General features: G+C 43.5%; 1 protein-coding gene across 9 annotated transcripts in view; it reads left to right on the forward strand.

The window, feature by feature from the left end:
* The window catches only part of Thrb (thyroid hormone receptor beta), a 351,830-nt gene that overhangs the window by 250,734 nt on the left and 82,140 nt on the right, over positions 1–18,956 (forward strand). For all 9 annotated transcript variants that reach the window (XM_055599083.1, XM_055599084.1, XM_055599086.1 and 6 more), the window contains exon 3: positions 5,034–5,097. In XM_055599083.1, the coding sequence (XP_055455058.1) occupies positions 5,091–5,097 (7 nt within the window). In that variant the 5' untranslated portion in view covers positions 5,034–5,090. The remainder of the gene's footprint in view (positions 1–5,033; positions 5,098–18,956) is intronic.

Raw genomic sequence — 18,956 nt, forward strand, 5'->3', positions numbered from 1 at the left:
CCCCCAGTGGATCCAGTTCTCTAGTATCCAGAAATGATGGTGCATACTCATCATACCAAGCATTCAGGAGGCTGATGCAGGAGGATTGCAAGCTGAAGACTAACCCTGAACTACAAAGCAAGACCCTGAATAAAAAGAAAATATTTAGCTCAGGCTGGCCTGAAACTCTTGAAATCCTCCTGTCTCAGCCTCATGACTGCTCGGGTTTCAGACATGAACCACTATGCCTAGCTAAAAAAAAAAAAAAAATTTAATTATATAAGAAAGCAAACTCCCTTCTGTTGAATGAGCATGGGACTGGTGAAAATGACATCCAGAGAAAGTGACTCTTCTGGATGGTGCTGGTTCTCAGGCCTTCTTTGTCACAGGCATAGCACTCACCACCTCCTTCCTCAACATAGCTGCCCTGTGGAGCACTCCATACCTAATACTTCCTTCTGCCTGCTCCCCCACTGTGCTCATCCTTCTAGGCATGCAAATTGGTGACCTTGATTTAACTCTTGTTTCCTCCACAAACTGCTAAGCCCCAGACCCCTGCACATCTCTGGAGAAGACCATCCCCAGGGAGTTACGGGATGAGGTAGAACTGAGGCACTGGGACAAGTGATACCTGACAAGTTGTCAGACACATTGCTGGAATCACACTGAAAATTCTAGAGCTCAGAGCTGGGGAGATGGCTCAGTGGTCAAGTACTTGCTATGCAAACATGAAGACAAGAGTTCAGATCCCCAGTAACCAAGTAAATGCCATGTGGTCTTGCTGGTCTTCCTGTAATCCCAACCTCAAAAGGCAGAGACAGCATCCTGAAACAAGTCAGCAATAGTAGCCACGAATGAGTTCTGGGTTTGACTGAGAGACTCAGTCTCAATGAATAATGTAGAAGAGTAGTCAAAGATGATTCCCTGTCTACCTCAGTCCTTCACAAACACACACACACACACACACACACACACACACTGGGGAAAATAAATAAATTTAGTGCTCACTGGAGGTCAATAGTAACATACAATACTACATGCTAAGTACTACTAAAGTGCTAGAGTAATAGCTTGCCAGCATACCATTAAGAGTCTAGTAACAGTAATACCCTCTACCTACACCACCTAGCACAGAATTATGATACTGCAGTATAAAACCTCTCTACTGCTGAAGAAAATAGTTCTCAGTAAGTAACACTAGCTTATAATGTTGTTGCCAGTTTTAGAATGTCGGTAAGATCTCTTCTGCCTCATGGATTATATTTCTGCACTACTTACAGCCATTCAGTCAGAATGTTGAAGATAAAGAAACATTTAAGTTGATAGTGTTTCAAGAATGCAACTGGGATTTAGTAGCTCCTGTATAGAGATTATAAAGGGAAACAATCTATTTGGCCACATTGGTGTTATTGTGTATGAAGCTGGGAGCTGTCAGTCAGGTGGTAACTGTGATGGGATTCACTTATGTGAAAGAGGATATGTTTGCCAAAGTCATCTCCAAGGAAGAGTTGAGTGGCCAGGAGGATAAAAAGGAATGAATGGGCCTTGAGGAAGACTGAAACTTCCTGTGAGACTGAAAGCCTTTGGCTTCCCCAGGGAATATCAGGCTAATCATCTTTCCCTGCTCTGGTCTCAAAGGCTTAGTTCTCTCTCTCTCTCTTTCTCTCCCTCTCTTCCTCCCTCTCTCTCTCTCTCTCTCTCTCTCTCTCTCTCTCTCTGTCTCTCTCTCTGCCTCCCCACTTCCTCCCTTCTCTCCATCTCCTCCCGCCCACTCCCCCCCAACCCTTTGTTCTCCCTTTCCTTTCTGTTTCTCCAAATGTCCAGAGGAGGCACCTTATCGTACTTAAGCATGGCCAGAGATAGGGCTCTTTAGTTGTCCCTGAGCTACAACAATCCTCATTCCCTCTGAATCCCTAATACTCACAGCCTCCTGGGGTAGCAGGTTCCAGGGCTGAGAGGGGTTAAAAGCAAAGCTCTTAAAAGCAACAGAGCCCAAGATTGGGCATCAGGCACAACCTGTGTTCCCAAAGTCAACATCTCCAGGCCTGATTCATCTCGCTTTGAGAAGCTGAACAGGTGATGAGGCTGGGGCCGGAAGCTGGTGGCTGTGACCTTGGAAAAGATCAACTGTAAGACTTCATCTCCTAGTGGCTACCTCTCCTCTCTTCTCTCAGATGCCAGTTCAAGTGGCATACGTCATGTATGTCAGAGCAGTTTCACTTTACTATACCCATTATTGAATATATATTTATGTGTCCAATACTCTGCTTGATGAAGGAGATAGAAAAATGAGAATAGCAAGTCATGCCATAAGATTTTATTGTCTAATGTGAAGGTGACCATGCAAACCTATAATTTCTATTGGGTGTGACAAAAACTATGATAAAGGCATGAAACCATGCATGGGCACCAGGCTAGAGTGGAGTCGAAGACTGAGTGGCCATGTGTAGAGCTGTGTTGAGGACATAATCCATGTGCTTCTTTGGCTTCCTTCTGCCCACCACAAGGCCATGCCTCCTCATCAGAGGGCTGCAATGCTCAGTGTGCTGTGTCTCACTACAAATCTCCTTATACCCTGTTTCCCACAGCAGCAGCTTTGTAAAATAGTGAAGCCTGTGCCTGTTTTCTCATTCTGTGTTGAAAGGCATGGGAATTCCAGTGCTTAGAAATTGCTTCTCAGAATCCCACAGCTAGTACATAGCAGTGCTGACCCTTGAACCCGTGTCTTGGGCTTCAGCACTGTGTAAGAGGCACAGCTACTGTTGTCCTACACTAGACACAGAACGCCTTCCAAAAACTATTCCCAGAAAATACACTGAAGCCCCTGACCTGTGTGCGCCAGCTACCTGTGTGCACCTAAGGGGTGCACAAACTTCTCTCAGACTGCGTGCTTCTGTCGTTGACCCTACCGGGCCTCCTCCAGCTCCTGAGTGTCAGTCTTTCATTTGCTCATGATTTCAGAAATGAATTGGTGAAGGGCAGAAAGCAGCTCTGACAAAAGGGAAAGTCAAGGGAGTCAGTTATTAAGAACAAGATGTCTAGATGCCAATCTGTTAGTATAGCATAATATCATTAGGAGCTTTGCCATCCATGTTCGGTTCCACTGTGGGTCTCTGGTCTCTCCAGGCTCTGGCTTCTGGCCTCTGAGCAGTGTCAGGGCTCCTTCTCATGGCATGGGTCTCACATAGACCAGTCGCTGGTTGACTACTCCTGCCAGTTCTACACCACCTTGACCCCAGCACATCTTCTAGGCAAGGCAGATTGTGGGCTGAAGGTTTTGTGTCTGGGTTGGTCTCCCAACCCCCTCCACTGGAAGTCTTGTCTGGTTACAGGAGATGGCTTTTTCAGGCTCCATATCCCCCATTGCTGGGAGTCTTAGCTAGGGTCAGCCTTGTAGACTGGGAGTTTCCATTGCCCTAGATTTCTAGCTCATGCCAGAGTGGCCTTCCATTCCTGCTGTCTCTCCCAGTACTTTCTCCCTCCATCCTCCCCACACGTGATCCCTCCTGTTCCCATCTCCAGCCTCCATCTAGTCCCCTCTCCTTATCAACCCCCTGCCCCATGTCTGTTCTGTTTCCCCTTCTCAGTGAGATTCTGGTGTTCCTTCCTCTAAGCCCACCTTGTTACTTAGTTTCTTTGGGTCTGTGGATTGTAGCATGGTAGTTGTCATCAGAGGCTTCATCCAGCAACTGATGGAAAGAGATGCAGAGGCCCACAGCCAAACATTAGTCAGAGCTTGGGGAATTCTGTGGAAGACAGGTAGGAAGGATTGTAGGAGCCAGAGAGGTCAAGGACACCACAAGAAAACCCCACAGAATCAACCAACCAGAGCTCATAGGAGCTCAAAGAGACTCATCCACCAACCAGGAAGCCTGCATGGACTCACCTAGGCCCTCTGCATGTATGTTACAGCTGTGTAGCTCCATCTCCTCATGGGACTGCTATCAGTGGGAGCAGGGGCTGTCTCGGCTCTGTTGCCTGCCATTGGGACGCGTTTCCCCTACTGGGTGACTTTGTCTAGTCTTAATGAAAGAGGATATGCTAGTCTTACTGCAACTTGATATGCCATAGCTTGTTGATATTCATCAAGGCTGGTTCTTTTCTGAAAAGAAAAGGAGAAGGAATGATGGTGGGAGATGGGAAAGAGAGGTGGGAAGAAGGACTGGGAGAGGAAAGAGAGAAAACATTGGTCTGGCTTTAAAATAAATCAACTTAAAATTAAAGGTATTTTTAAAAAAGAAGAATATATCTAAGGTAAAGTTATCTGGGGTCTTCCCCGAGGCCCCGTCAAGGCAGCGGCTGCAGCACTGTGAGAGGTTCTGGGTTGTTGCTGCGCAAACACCTTAGTCACTTATAGAAAAATAGACCATCCGTAGTTTGGCAGCTCTCTTAAAAACAAACCATGAAATAGAAAAAAAAAAGTGCCCTTAAAAACATATGCACACACTGTTTTAAAAGCATAATTTTAGAATGAAGCCAGAAATAAAAATCAAGGTTTTGTTACCATGTGTGTGCCAAATGGCCCTTTCCATTTCTAACCCCTTAGTTCCAAGTTAGAATGGGCAGTCTTGTCTCAAGTTCACTAGTGAACACAATATAGTTTAGAACAAAAACAACTGAGTAATTGAGTAAGATGGGGACAGAAAGGCTGTAAGAGCTGGAGGATGAGGAGGGGTGCACTTAGGGGTTGTCTGATGGCCCTGTGAGCTCACTGCAGCCATGGTGACCTGCACAAGGTCAGTCTGCACGACAGTTAGCACGCCAACAGGCAGCACTGACTGAAGGAAGAGAGAGAGGAAGAAAGGGGGAGAGATACATGTTTTGGGGTATGTGGGGAAATTGTCAAAGAATAAATAAAATATAATTGATAAATAAGTAAAATCTGGCACTCAGGAGAAAGAGGCAGGAGGATTTCTGTGAGTCTGAAGCCAGCATTATCTACATAGAAAGTTCCAGGCCTACCAGTGCCACATAGTGAGTCACTGTCTCAATAAAAGAAGTCAAGTGCAGATTGTAATGTGTGCTCTTTTGTGTGTTATTTTGTCTCTTTGTAGGAAATGCCAGTGTAGAAGAGGACCCAGCATGACTACTAACCTGTGACTCCTAACAGTATGACAGGTATCTGCACATCCTTTCTTGATTTTTCTCGTGTGTCTTCCTCTGTGTACTGCCTACAGTGAAGTCCTGGGGTCCAAAGCCAACCTGAGAATCTTAGCAGTACTAACTTCTGAGCTGTTAAATATTATTACTCCCTCTGAAAATGTCCCTAAAAACATGCTTCTCTCATCTTTAGAAATGATGTCTTTACCAGGAGGTGAAAGGCTAGTGCTTAGCCCATTTCTTAGGGTCTTCCATATTCATATGACAAATGGTTCTGCAGTCTGAGTGACCACAAGTCAATGTATCTTCTTCAATGTCTGCTGCCTATTCCAGCAGCAGAATCAGAATGGAAAGCAATGAGATCACATATGGCATAAGTGAGCCGTGAAACTCTTAACAGTATCAGAGAAAGCCAGAATAACCACTGGGCTGATAATATGCTGTCATCACATAAGTTCCCTGTGCATACAAAGACTCCAGGGACGGAGCAAACAGTGCCAAAGGCTGAACAGGTTGGTGTAAGCAGGTTCATAGAACTCTGGCTCCCTCTGACACTAGCCACCCTCAGTTATGTATGGCCACTGGAAACAAGGCCTGAAGCCTAGTACATCCAGAGATTTTAAATTTGAAAGAGATGTTAGAAAACTAAATTTTTTAAACAAAATATCCAAACTTTAAAATATATGCAATTATCTTAGGAGCTGTCAAAGATTCATGGAACAAAATATGTGCTGACTGGAATCAACCATGAGCTCTAAGAGTATGGCACCATGTATCCACCTTCCAGCTTAGTTACAAACCAGTGCCCAGCGCCTCAGCTGCTGTGGCAGCAGGATGCCTGTGCTCCTCTGCTCATCATAAAACAGCCTAGCTTTTAGATATTTGTGCTACTTCACCACCCTAGGATCAACCAAATAGACAGACAGTTCCTCTGGGACGCCATTTTCTAATACACCTGAGAACCCAAAGCAACTGGAAAATGGAAAAGTCCCCATGATCAAAAACATTATCTCCATGTCATCACACCTTGGCTCCCTACCCACTGAGGCTTGTACTCTTGATTTTCAAAGGATGAAGCACCTGGGCAAACCAGAATGGCTTGCATCTTACTTCACTTCAGAAAACACCACTCCTACTTCTGTTCCTCGGCCAACAGGGCCAGATTCTCACTCACTCACAACTCATCCACTTCTCCCGTGTACAAGACATGCTTATGCAGCAGGAGTTAGTGTGACTTCTTTTGGCCACAGCCCCCATGATTCTGTGGGTCCAAAAAGTAGTCCCAGGCAGATAAAGTGGCAATCTCTTTCATTGTTCTTACATGTATGTGAAAGCACACAGACAACACGCAGCAGGATACAACACTGCAGAGAACCTGCTCTATCAGAGAAAGTCAGAATGAGCTCAGTACACAATGCTATCCTCCATGATGCTTTATCCCTGAAAACATTCCCAAAAGTGGGAACTCCAGAGAACATACACTCCTGAGACATAAAAATAGCAATATTTAATGTGAATGTGAACAATAAGATGATATCTGCTTACTGAGATTGGCCATATTGATTGATTGATGGGTAGTTCATTGAATGGCTGATTGACTGACTAAGGACTTATCTGGTCTCCTCTGGTTATGAAAAGCATTGAGTAGATAGTCTGCTTCGTAGTCATTCAGTATCTTGTCACAGGTCCCCCATCCTGCCACTTCCTGCCAGCATGAAGAGCCTTAAACCAAACATTACCAAGTAGGCTTTTCTGCTTTGTAGTGGTACTAAATCTACAGACCAGTCAGAAGGCCAGCTATGGCCATGGTCTTTGCTGGCACTCTCTGTAGAGTCCCCAGTAGACATGGAGTCCCCTAGCTCCAGCTTACCCCATGTTAAACAGAACCCTGAAACTGAGTGTCTGAGCTAGGAACCAAGGCTACTGCTAGACAGACTGAGCCTGCTTGTCACCTTGACTGTCACCTTGCAGGCTAGGCTGCCTCCTAGTGGGAGAAACCAGTCTCACTTCCACATGTATTTTCTCCAGACACTCCACAGATACGCTGTGTGTTACAGTAGAGGCTGTTATTTGTATGTGAAATAAAGCAGTTCCTTTTCCCTCTCTCCTCCACTGTAAGCTCCAGCCATATCATTTTAACCTAAAGAGAGACAGGAAAGATGAAAGCAATTGGAAGCAAATGCTTCCTCTAGGTGCATAACTTAAAAGCCATGTATGCATTCTTTCGCCTCAGAAGACATAACAAGTACCATTACTGTTAAGCATTAAAGAACATCAATTAACTGCTATGAGAAGACATCCAGTTTTAAATGAGTGAAGTTAGGAATGCTGAACCTGCCTTCCTAAAAGCAAGCCAGCATTTCACACAGAACAGTGGTTCTCATCCTTCCAAATGCTGTGTGTGGCCTTTAATACAGTTCAAACACTGTGGCCCTATGGTTTCTCATGTTGTGGTGACCCCCAACCATAAAATCATTTTTGTTAATACTTCATAACTATAATTTTGCTACTTTTATGAATTGTAACTTAACATCTGATGTTCAGGATATCTGATATATGACTGCTGTGAAAGGGTTGTTCATCCCCCAAAGGGGTCATAACCCACAGGAAACTGTTTTGTTTTTGGAGTTACTATCAGCTGCTAGAGCTGGGTCTTACCAAACTTCATTTCTGTGCCTTGCCTGATTTGAAGTTAGGACTGTGAGACATCACTCATTGAATGATGCTGATTCTTAAAGACAAAGGTAGGAAAGTACCTTTAGAAAATATTTTATTTGTTGAACATTTAGTTCTATTTCCAGGTAATCTGAGGGAATGATCTAGACATTTATGATACCATAATGAGCTCTATTTTGAGTAACATGGGACAGGGGCATTGGTCCTAAGATGTGAATACTGGACAACTGTAACAAGAAAGTGAGAGGCTTTTGATCTTATTTGACAAAGAAACCAAGAACTCAGACTGCTCTGACTGTTCGGACACCACAGCAGCAGAGACTTGCAGCATGTGTTTGGAGTCTTGCTCTGTGAGACTAGGATGAGCGTGAAGTCAGCACAGCACTCCTGGGCCTGTGATGTCAGCCCACACTACTGCAGCTAGTGCAGTATTCCTGGGCCTGTGACGGAAACCATCTTGGGGAAACAGCATATTCCTGGTTCCATGAGATTTTACAGGCACATTTTCCTTCAGGTTGCTTATTTCTTCCACCTCATTAGCATCTTGCTTGTTTTGTTTGTCTTTCTCCCTCTATGAATTGTTACTACTGAAGGTCCCGGTATGGGAGTACTGCAGTGATAACCTGAGCTTGCTGATGCAGCCCCAATGGTTCCCTGTGTGTAAAGCTGTTTGCTAAGAATAGCATGTTTATTTTCAATTTTATTACTCCTGAAGTTAAGCATTTTTTACATATTTACTGGTTACTCACATAAAACTTTCTGCTCTTACCTATTACTCATTTTCCCATTGTTATCTTTGCCTTTTTTCATTATCTGTCTAAGTTACTTACATACTAAGGATATCACCTAAGGCAATTATTCAATCTTTCCAAATATTGTTGTCTTAGGTTTTTACCCCCTGTTGCTCTGATGAAATACCCTGAAAAACAACTACTAGGTGAGAGCAGTTGTATTAGCTCACGTTTCCTGTCCATCATAGCTGGGAAGTCACTTTGCAATAGCTTGTTCATACCATATCCATAATCAGAGAGACTGAGTGCATGCACTGAGTCCTTAACTGAGGCCATGATAATGTGGCATCTATACTAGCCTGGGTCTAAGAAGTCCCTAATAGGCCAACCTATTCTAGAGGACCTCAGAAGGACTCCCTTCTCAGGAGAGGCCATGCTGTGTCAAGCTGACAGTTAAATCTATTACTGAGAAAGACTATTTCTTCTATTCTTAGCATTCCTTAGTTGCCTCTAGTTCTTTGTGTAGGATTGAAGTCTCCTTGGTCCCTACCACCACCATTCAGATTGGTGTGTCTATTGTCCTTGTTCAGCTCTTGTTTAGGCAGTCATGCTAGCAGGCACCAGCATGACTGCCTAAACAAGTCTCATGGTTTACACAGTTGGCCAACTAAGGTGGGAGTGTTGAGTGACATTTCCAAGATTACCACAGTGAACTACTGAGTTTTTGAATTATCAGTTTCCAATCCTTGGAAAACTAGGTTAAACAAGTCTAGTAAATGATGGTATTTCTCTTGTTTCCTTCCTTTTCTTCCCCCTTAATTGAATGTCTTAATCTTCACCATGAAGATGTGCGCTGAACCCATGACAGCAGACAGTCTGCCTTTGGCTTTTTGTAGAGGGAGGACCTGTCTAGCTTTGCTGTTTGAACTTCTCAAACCCTACTTCACATTTTGAAAGCTTTATAAATCCTAGGAATTGGTCTTGTAAAGGCTAGGTAGCAATCTGTGACTAAACTAGATCCCTACTCCAAGAGCTTTGAGAACTCTGACAGACATGCCATCCCAGACCAGGTAAATCAGAACCTCTGCATTGAATCCAAGACTCAGTGTTGTCTTAAAACTCTTGGGAGAGTTATAAACATAGTCCAGTCCAAACTACCCAGGTCTGGGCATGGTGGCTTTAACTCCAGCTCCATGTTACCTGTGAAGTAATCGAGGATCCCTAGAGCCTGTCCCCACTCTTAAACACTCCAGCCAGTGGTCAGGGATGGAACTTTTGGCATCGCTGTTTACAGCCTGTATCCAGGACCCAGGGAGGGTGGGTGTTCTCACAAGTGGTAAGGAATCAGAATCACTTGGAAATTTAGATTAAAAGCGTGGTAGGGCAGCGTCTCTGTCACACCTCTGTATTTAGTGACAAGTGGCAGAACCTCTGTGGGCCTAAGTCTTCAGGTGATTCTGATACCAAAGCTTGGGAACCACTGATAAAGGCCTTCCGTGTGTGTGTGTGTGTGTGTGTGTGTGTGTGTGTGTGTGTGTGTGTGCCTAGAGGAGAGATATATGTGTGTCTTTGGGTGTGTATATGTGTGTCTTTGGGTGTGCACCTGTGTGCACATACATATAGAGGCCAGAAGTTGACAGATGTATAATGCAGTATCTGGCTTTTTTCGTGGATACAGGTGCTTAGAACTCAGGTCCTCATGTTCATGTTTCAAGAAATTCTGTAACTGAGCCAGCTCAGAAATCTTGCAACAGGGATGTTTTTAGCACTATCACCATCAGACATGTTTGAAAAGGTCACTCAGGTCATCTGAACATTTACCCAAACTCCTCTAAACTGTCACTCTTTATCTATCCCTACCCCAGCCGTGGGTGACAAGTTCAAATACAAGCAGAAGTGGCTACGTGGGAGTGTGCTGTGACTCTCACCCATGGCTGGCAGGCCCTGGTTTCTGAGTGTGCATCTGCCCAGTGCACATCAGTATTCCCTCTTTCCCAAGTGGCCATCTAGTCGTGGCGTCTTCAGCTCAAAAGCTCAAAGTCCTTTGGGAATAGTCGACCAAAGCACCTTGTGGAAGGAACCGTGAACTCAGAAGGAACTTGGTCTGTCTTGTACGGTTTCTGTGATTCTGCAAAAGGTCAGGTTGCTCCCCTATGCCACTAGTAGAGTCTCTCATGTCCCATGGTGCTTTTTGCTAAGGGAAGAGGTTTGGCTTCGTTCATCCGTTTGCTTTTTTTAACTTAGTAACTTTTGTTTTAAGGCCTCAAGGAAACAAGCTTTCTGGAGCATAGTACACATGGGGCTTTGGGCTTTGGCTTGGACTATGCATTTGATCTATTTGAGGAAATTTTAAAACTTTCAATGCTAAAGTCACTGAGCTTTCCTTCAGGCTCCTGGTAGGTGTGAGACACAGAGGAATCTCTTCACCCCAGTGTGCCATCATGGAGTGCCCAGTACTTGGCAGCACTCATGAAGAGTCTGTCAGAAGTCCTGTTCTACATAACTGTTACAGAAACAGATGTGGAAGGCACTTGTACTTTTTTAAGATGCTTGTTTGGGAGGGAAGCTTAACTGTTGGTAGCTCATTCCTATAATTCAAATTTAGCCTCTAATTAGGAGGTCCTGCAAGAATTTTCTGCACAGATTAAAGCTTTTTCTTTTTCTGAAAACTGAGATATCCAAAAGTTGAATTAGTGAATCTTTATGACTTTATGAGGCTATAGATGAAGAGGATGGGAAAGTTGAATGCAATGTCTTCCTTGCTTCAGCACGTCTGATGCAAACTGCTGTTACTATCACCATTGCTTCACATTTTAATAAGCATCAATTGCTAATGCGGTCAGGTAGGTCACAGGGACCCACCACGCTGTTGTGCTGGACACTCAGAACTCCCCAGGATGTAAGCCCAGCTTCCATAATTACATAATGCAGAAAGGGACAGCAAGAACTACACATCTCCTCCCTGCAGACAATAAATAGGAAAATGTTTAAAGTCACTAATTTCCATTTTATTTTATTTTATGAGCACAGTATCAAATTGTGCTTTCTGATAACTTTTCTGCCAACACATTCTTGTTATTTCCTCTGCTTCAAAACATGTGATCTACAAGCAACATTTACTAACACAGTGCACTCGCTTGTTTTTAGTAAGCAAAGACACATTTAATTATGAATCTTACTGTTCAGGATGAAGTGACCAGGTCCTCAGCTGGACAGAGGTGAAAGCTTTCCCACACCTTTGTTATGGCTCAGGGGACATAGGACTCTTAGTAGACAAGGCAAGGCTGCCTCATATCTTTATATCACTTCCCTTGAGCCTTTCTAAACTTTAAAATTTCTTAATGTTTCTGCCAATAGTGCTTTTACGAATCTCAATTAAACCCCATTTGAATGATCCAATTTTGAATATTCCTAAACCCTAAATTTCTCAACTCAGAGTAGGAATTATCCTTATGTACTATTTATCTCAATAGAATATAAATGAAGTAATTAGGGTACCAGCTATTGGCAGCATTGGCTTTAGGTAAGTCTTTCAGTATGATTATAGGATCAAGATTAGTCTATAATAATGATTATAGAGGAGCCTCTCATACTCAGTAAGGCATAATGAAAATATTCATGAGGGGCTCAACTATTTGAGCCCAAACTTAGATCAAAAAGTAACTAGCAGAGACTGGAAAATGCTTTAGGGGTTAGAAGCACTTACTACTCTTACAAAGGGCCTACGTTGAGTTCCCAACACCCACTACTCCCTGTAATTCCAGATGTGCACATGTAAGATGTTCATAAACTCATACAGATACAGATTCATAAATAAAAATAATTAACGATGTCATTGAATAAATTGTAACTTTACCAAATTTCTTGAGTTTTTTAAGTGTTAATTCAAGTTAGCACAGGCATCTAAGATACTGCACAGCATATAAATATAGCTCAGGATAGCCCTTGCCTTTTGGGGGTCCACAGGCAAGAGAGCACGGTTTCTGAGCACACTAAGACAGAGGAAACTTAAAGACTGTGTAATCTGGACACCTAGGTGGTGAGTGGGGAATCTAAGACCATGCCCATGCTGCAACCTCACAGCAGTGGCCTGCACTGATGCTTGGCTTGAGCCTTCAAGAGTCTCACGTCTGAGGTTTCTGGTGTCTCCAGCTGGATTTCAGAAATGCTTACAAGTATAGTATCCACAGCTCTATTGGCCCCTGTTAATAAAATAATGTTTCATGCTACAGTAGCTTAGCTCCACCCCCCAAGTCTGAGTGACTTTATAAAGCAGAATCATAATCCTCGTCATAAGACTAGTGTCATGTGTACTTGGGTAGCAGGTGACCCTTGGCAGCATCCTTCTGACATTTCCATCTACTTCTCAGGCTTCAAATTTTTCTACAAAATAAGAGTTGAAGAAAACACATAAGGCCTATAATCTTTTTCTGTTGTCCAAAACTTCGTACACGGTCATACTCACTGCAAGGGAGGCTGGAAAATATGGTCTAGCTATGCCACAAAGTGTGAGTGTACAAATTTTGATTATGAGTCTGTCTTAAGTAGCTACACAAAGCTCAGCAGGATTACATAGGTGCCAAAGGCCTTGATCTTCATAACAAAGGAAATGTTTCATTTAAGAAAATAACAACAGTTTTGGTTGTCTGATCCTTCCCCAGGAAGAATCAGCATTTCTAGACAGGACAAGCGGATGTGCTGTGCCCACCCTCAGGAAGGGACCAGAACTGCGTCTGGAGCTGGAGTCACACATGTATGTTTGTTATTAGGCTCAAGGCTTGAGCACATTTAAGCTCCTGGCCCCCACTTTCCGGTAGAAGGACAAGGCAGAGTGCATCTTAGACTGATGTTGGAAACCTACTTCAGTCATCCATGAACATGGATTAAGCACCTCCTTTATGAAAGCCCCTTGGAAAAGTGCAAAATTAGACAAAAGGCATCTAGCCAGACCAGACCAGGTGGTGTGGCCAGTGCTTGTCACTAGAGAAGCACAATGGATGCCACTGCTCCCAATTCCCAAGGCCCTCCTTCCACTGCCTGCTTTACAGCCGTATGCGGCTTTTTCTTCTCAGTGTTATGCTAGGAAGATAGATTCAGCCCTAGAAATTCCAGATAGAATAAGCTATTGTTACCAATGTATCCCATGAGCTAGAGAGGCAAAGCAGAAAGCATTTCAAGTGCTGCTGTTGCCTGAGATTGGATTGACAAGGCAATAATATCTATTAGCCCACGAAGGATTTTTAACTTGCAGACTTAAATCATAATGATTCCAGCTACAGACAAATACTCCTTCAGTCTCAGAGAAACATCAGAGTGGATAATCCTCTTCCAGACTCGTGACCTTTATCTGGCTCTTTTCTCCCTGACAAACAAGTTAGGGGGTTTTCAGAGATGGTCAGGGTCTTCTTAGAAGATGGCAGCCAGGTGGCACCTACCATCATGCCTGCCAGTAAGTCAGGAAGGGCATGCAAGCCCCTAAGAAAAGGAGGTACCCTATCAAGTCCCAAATGTTTGCAAGAGTTTTTCGTGTGCGAAAAATAAAGGCCAGGGGGCAAAACACAGCTTGGCAAGAGGACAGGCCCTGGCCAGAAGCCTCCTGGCTTCCACCCTGATAATGCCATCAACACATCTGCTAATAGGCTTCTCTCCTCTGCCACTCTTCACCTCCCCTTCCTACTTCCTCCCCTTCCTGTTCTTACTCCTCTTCCTCTTTGTTTTTTATCCTCCCCTCCTGCTCTTCCTTATCCTCATCCTCCTTCTGTTCCTTCTTCTTCCTTCCCCCCAACCCCAACCATTCGATTTGCCACTTTTACATCTTGTCACTACTGCCCTCCACCCTTAATGATCATGGCATAACATAGGGTTTCCTAAACATTCTCAGCATTGTTGTCCAGGACACCTGAGGAAGAGGTCCCGTCTTCTTCCCACTGAGTCTGTATCAGCACTGAAAGGAAATGAAAATGGGCTTTCTAAGGGCACTGGAAGTTTCCTGTACTCATTCTTCAGTTGTTGGAAAGTAATTGTGGTCAATAACAAGTGCTCATGGGTAAAGGGTATTCATGATTCTAGTTCATTGACATCATGCCCAAGATATATCTATGTAAATTAAAAATTTTAAAATATAAATCCCTTATAAGTTCCTCTATATTTTCCATCTTCTCAAACTAAATTATTACAACACCTTTACTAAAAGTCCCATGGATTGGAGCTGACTTTAGATTACATTACAAAATGAATAAATTAATTAAAATGCAGTGTTTGCTCTGGTAGAAAACCTAACAGTCATTCACACCTCTATGTGTATTAATCCCACCAGCCTCCCTTTCTCCCTCTGAGAACAGTGAAGAGAAAGCAGTTGCAGAAATAGACAAGAAATCCCAGTGCCGGGCGGCACCCCCCAGCTTTGCCTCAAATAGGGTTTCTCACGCTCTGTCCATCCTAATTATCAACACACACCAACGCCACCGTACTAGTTACAACTACCCAAACTATCTCCAAGCACCACAAATGATTCTGGGGGTGGGGGGGAGTTAAAAAAAAACCTAGATGAGAAACTATGGAGGAATGTTCCCACAGACATGTAGGAACTTGAGTCTCTGTGTCTCTTTCTGAGCCAATATATTGGAATTCAGCAAAAGTTCTTACAGGGATTTCCTTTCCAGAAAGGGATTTTATTCTAGGATGGCATCAGCATTCAAGGGTTTCTTCACCTTCCCTATCCTAAAGGCAAATGTACCCTAGAATTGAATGAGACCACAGAGATGGCGCCTCCCAGCCTGCAAGCCACAGCCGCCTTGGGTAATACTGCCACACATTCCATCAGCCACATTGTCCTAAATACTGGAAAACAATGAGTAGTTAAAGAAAGCACACCAGGGTGCCTAGGTAATGCCATAACTGTTGTTAGATCCTCTCTGCTTCACATAGGCACAAGCCAGAAAAAAAAATTGGTAGTTACTAAAGGATAGAACTCAGTTCTTCCGGTTACTCTTTGAGCAGAAGTATCTCGGGCCAGAATTTCATAAATATTTGTTGGAAATATTTGTTATCTATGCTGTGACTTTGCTACTTTTTATTTTATTTCTATTCATTTTGTTTGTGTTCATGTGTATGCCTGTGGGCTCACACACCATGGTGCATGTGGAGAAGTTGGGGACAATTCCCAGGAACTAGTTCTCTCCTTCTGCCTATGGGAACCAAGAATTAGGCCAGGCTGTCAGCTTGGCTGGAAGCACCTGTTCCCACTGGGCCAGCTCTCAGCCCTTAAGTTGTAGCATTTTGTTTTCCTTTGTGACAGAGTCTTGCTGTGTAGCCCAGGTTTTCCTTGAGCTCCCAATCCTCACGCCTTTCAAATGTCTAGAACCAGCATTCCCATCTGTGTCTGCTGGAGTTAGAAGCCTGCTCATCCCACAGCATGTTCTTAATAACTATCTGAAGAAAGGCCCCTGACTGCAGTCTGGAATGTAGACTGTGCATACTTGACTGCACAAATGACAGGTTTCGGTGCCAAATCATCATACATGTTTGCCAAGGGCTTTGAGCATCCTTCCTAAAGAGCATCCTTTTACCTGAGGCAAAAAAAAATCCTGTTAAGAGCCTCTTTGTCTTAAGTATAAGCATGTCTCATTTGCCATGGGTCCTCTGCCCCATGGAATCCAGGCATGCTCCGCCCCTTCCTGCCTCATCTATGAAAGGTAGCAGAGCAGGCAGCCCTGCAGAGAAGGCACCTTCTACCTGGAGTTCATCTTTGGGCACCACCTATTGCTCCTCTTCTGTCCATTGGCTAATGACCCTGCATGGTGAGCACCAGCCTGCTTGTCAAGCCAGTGTGTATACTGAGAGTCACTCTGACTGGCCTAAATACCCTAAGTTATTGTCAAGTTTTCTACAATTCCAAATGAAGTCTTCAAAAGCAAATCAGTGCATCATTGCCTTGGCTGCTTGGATGCTTTTGTTTGCATGCTTGTCCATGTCCCAAGCTTTTGACCACACAGAGGAAGAGCCACTGCAACATCAAACTTTCAAAATCCCCCCATCATCAGAGACTGTGAAGATCATAGACCTACAAAGTGCTGAGAGGAGAGAGAAAGGCATTAAAAAAAAAAAAAAAAAACAATCGAGTGTCTGCGAATGAGGGAAAATGGCATAGTTCCCATCAGCATTGAATCTGAGCACAAATTCGTGTTCTGCATCAGAAATGCATATTGTGCTTTCAAGTAAGAGGTCATAGGCTCAGAGTCAGATCCATCTGCCTTGCCTGACGTCTGGGTGACACAGAACAAGGATGTGACCTCCTCTGTGAACCTTACTTTATGTTGAGTCTTTACATCCATGGAATGCAGCGGGGGAAGTCCTAAGTCACTAGCTGTTGGGCACCCATCAAAAGGAACCTAAGACTGGCCGCACCATCTTACATCTGAGTCTTCTCTTTGTCGTGTGTGCACCCTGTGACCTTATGTTGCCTAACCTCTCTGTACCCCGACAGACTCAATATGATACTCTTCATATATAACACATCTTTATAAAAATAAAATCAACTGTGTTCAGAATGGATGTCTGACATATACGAGCCATACATACAATGTAAGCTATTGCTTCTGTGATTTGGTTGGATGTCTTTAGAGAGGAAAACCTTAATTACTGCCAAGAAGACATGAAATTAGAATCAGAAATCTTGGCGTTTTGGTTTTCTCATCTAGTGAGCTAAGTTTGCCAACTAATTGTTTAGGAAACATAAACACTTGGGGTGTTCCTTTTTGTTTCCAGTGTCTAATTTTCCTCAACTTGCCATGCTTAAAGTACCTCTGTCCCCTCAGGGTCCTGAGCAGGAAATCACAGGTTTTACCTCTACTAGTAAATAGTAAATCTACTCAAAGCTGAAATTGGTAACTACATATTTTCCAAACAAGTTCTAGTTTATAGAACTGGGACTGAGGCCCTCAGACTTGTGGTCACCTTGTTAACATGCAGGTGCTAAGGTCCTAGGTTGATGACCCTGAGCCCTCCCTGGGGGAAGCAGGTTGGAAGGAGCACCCTGCTCTGGCACCAGTCTCTATTTTAAGTCATTGAAAAGTTGAAGACGAAGCCGCTTGTAATTACAGGTGCACACCTATAATCCTAGCACTCAGGGAGGCAAAGGCAGGTGGATCTCTGTGAGTTCGGGGCCAGCCTGGTCTACAAAGTGAGTCCAGGACAGCCAAGGCTACACAGAGAAATGCTGTCATGAAAAAAAAAATAAGATATAGAAAGGAAGGAAGGAAGGAAGGAAGGAAGGAAGGAAGGAAGGAAGGAAGGAAGGAAGGAAGAAAAGTTGAAGACAGAAACTAAAAATATATTAAGAATGCAGAAAACCTGCCTGCCATTCATTTGTATATAAACGTATGGGTCTGGCCTTGAACTTTCAATACCCCCTGATAATTCTATTCTAAAGAATAGAATTACAGGTACATGTCACCACATCAGTCATCTCCCTGCTGCTTCTGCTGTTGGGACAAGACCCATGAAGTACAGGTGATAAAATATCCTAGGGGACATTCGATACCCAGAAGTATTTGTGTCATGTTACTTGGGCCCATTTCAGCAGATATATTTTGAAGCATTTCATAATATTTGGAGAAACTGAAAACATCTCTCCAAGCCTCTGCTCCACAAAGTGCTCAGTGTAATCAGCTCACCAGCCATCAAAGTGACCAAGGCAGGTATTCTTGATGTCCGGGAGCCTCTGAGTCTCACAGAAGGAAAGCCTGGACTTCCCAGGCCAAAATGGCTCCCAAAGGAATGAAATATTTGCATGGACATGGGTTCTGGGTTTTTTTTAAGGCAAATTATAGTGAGATTCTGTGAAAACCCAGAGCAGCACAACTTACAGCTCTCTCCTCTCTTCTTTCTCTGTATATGTATGTATGTATGTATATGTAAAGAAATATTAACAACTTTATGTTTACTTGTCTGTTCAATGTGTGTGTAAGCATGTAGGAAACATGTTCATGCCACATTGCACATATGGAGGTCAGAAGACAACTTGCAGAATTCCATTCTCTTCTCTTCTTCTACCACATGAGTTTCAGGGACTGAACCTGGGTTGTCGGTCTTGGCAGCAAGTACCTTAAACTGCTAAGTCATTTCACCAGCCCTACACTATATGTTCTTGTCCCTTTTTAAACAGTTAAGTGTAATACATAAAAATTATACCTGTTTCACTGCCAAACAGTGTAACTCCTCATACTGTGGAAAATAAGAAATTGGTCTTCTCACCCAATAGTCCTATTTTGCCTTTTGTTTGAAAAATTCTAGGTCTCTAAGTTTGTGATTTTTCTGTAAAATATACCCTAGTCCTGGTTTCCAAGGTTAAGATAGATACATGCTCATTTTCTACTGTTGAAAAATATGTTTCACATTGGGACCATAAAACAGGGCCAATCTGTTTCTTTCTTTCTTTCTTTCTTTCTTTCTTTCTTTCTTTCTTTCTTT

Source organism: Psammomys obesus, unplaced genomic scaffold (genome assembly GCF_907164565.1).
Source record: "Psammomys obesus unplaced genomic scaffold, mPsaObe1.curated_primary_1811, whole genome shotgun sequence".
Taxonomy (NCBI): domain Eukaryota; kingdom Metazoa; phylum Chordata; class Mammalia; order Rodentia; family Muridae; genus Psammomys; species Psammomys obesus.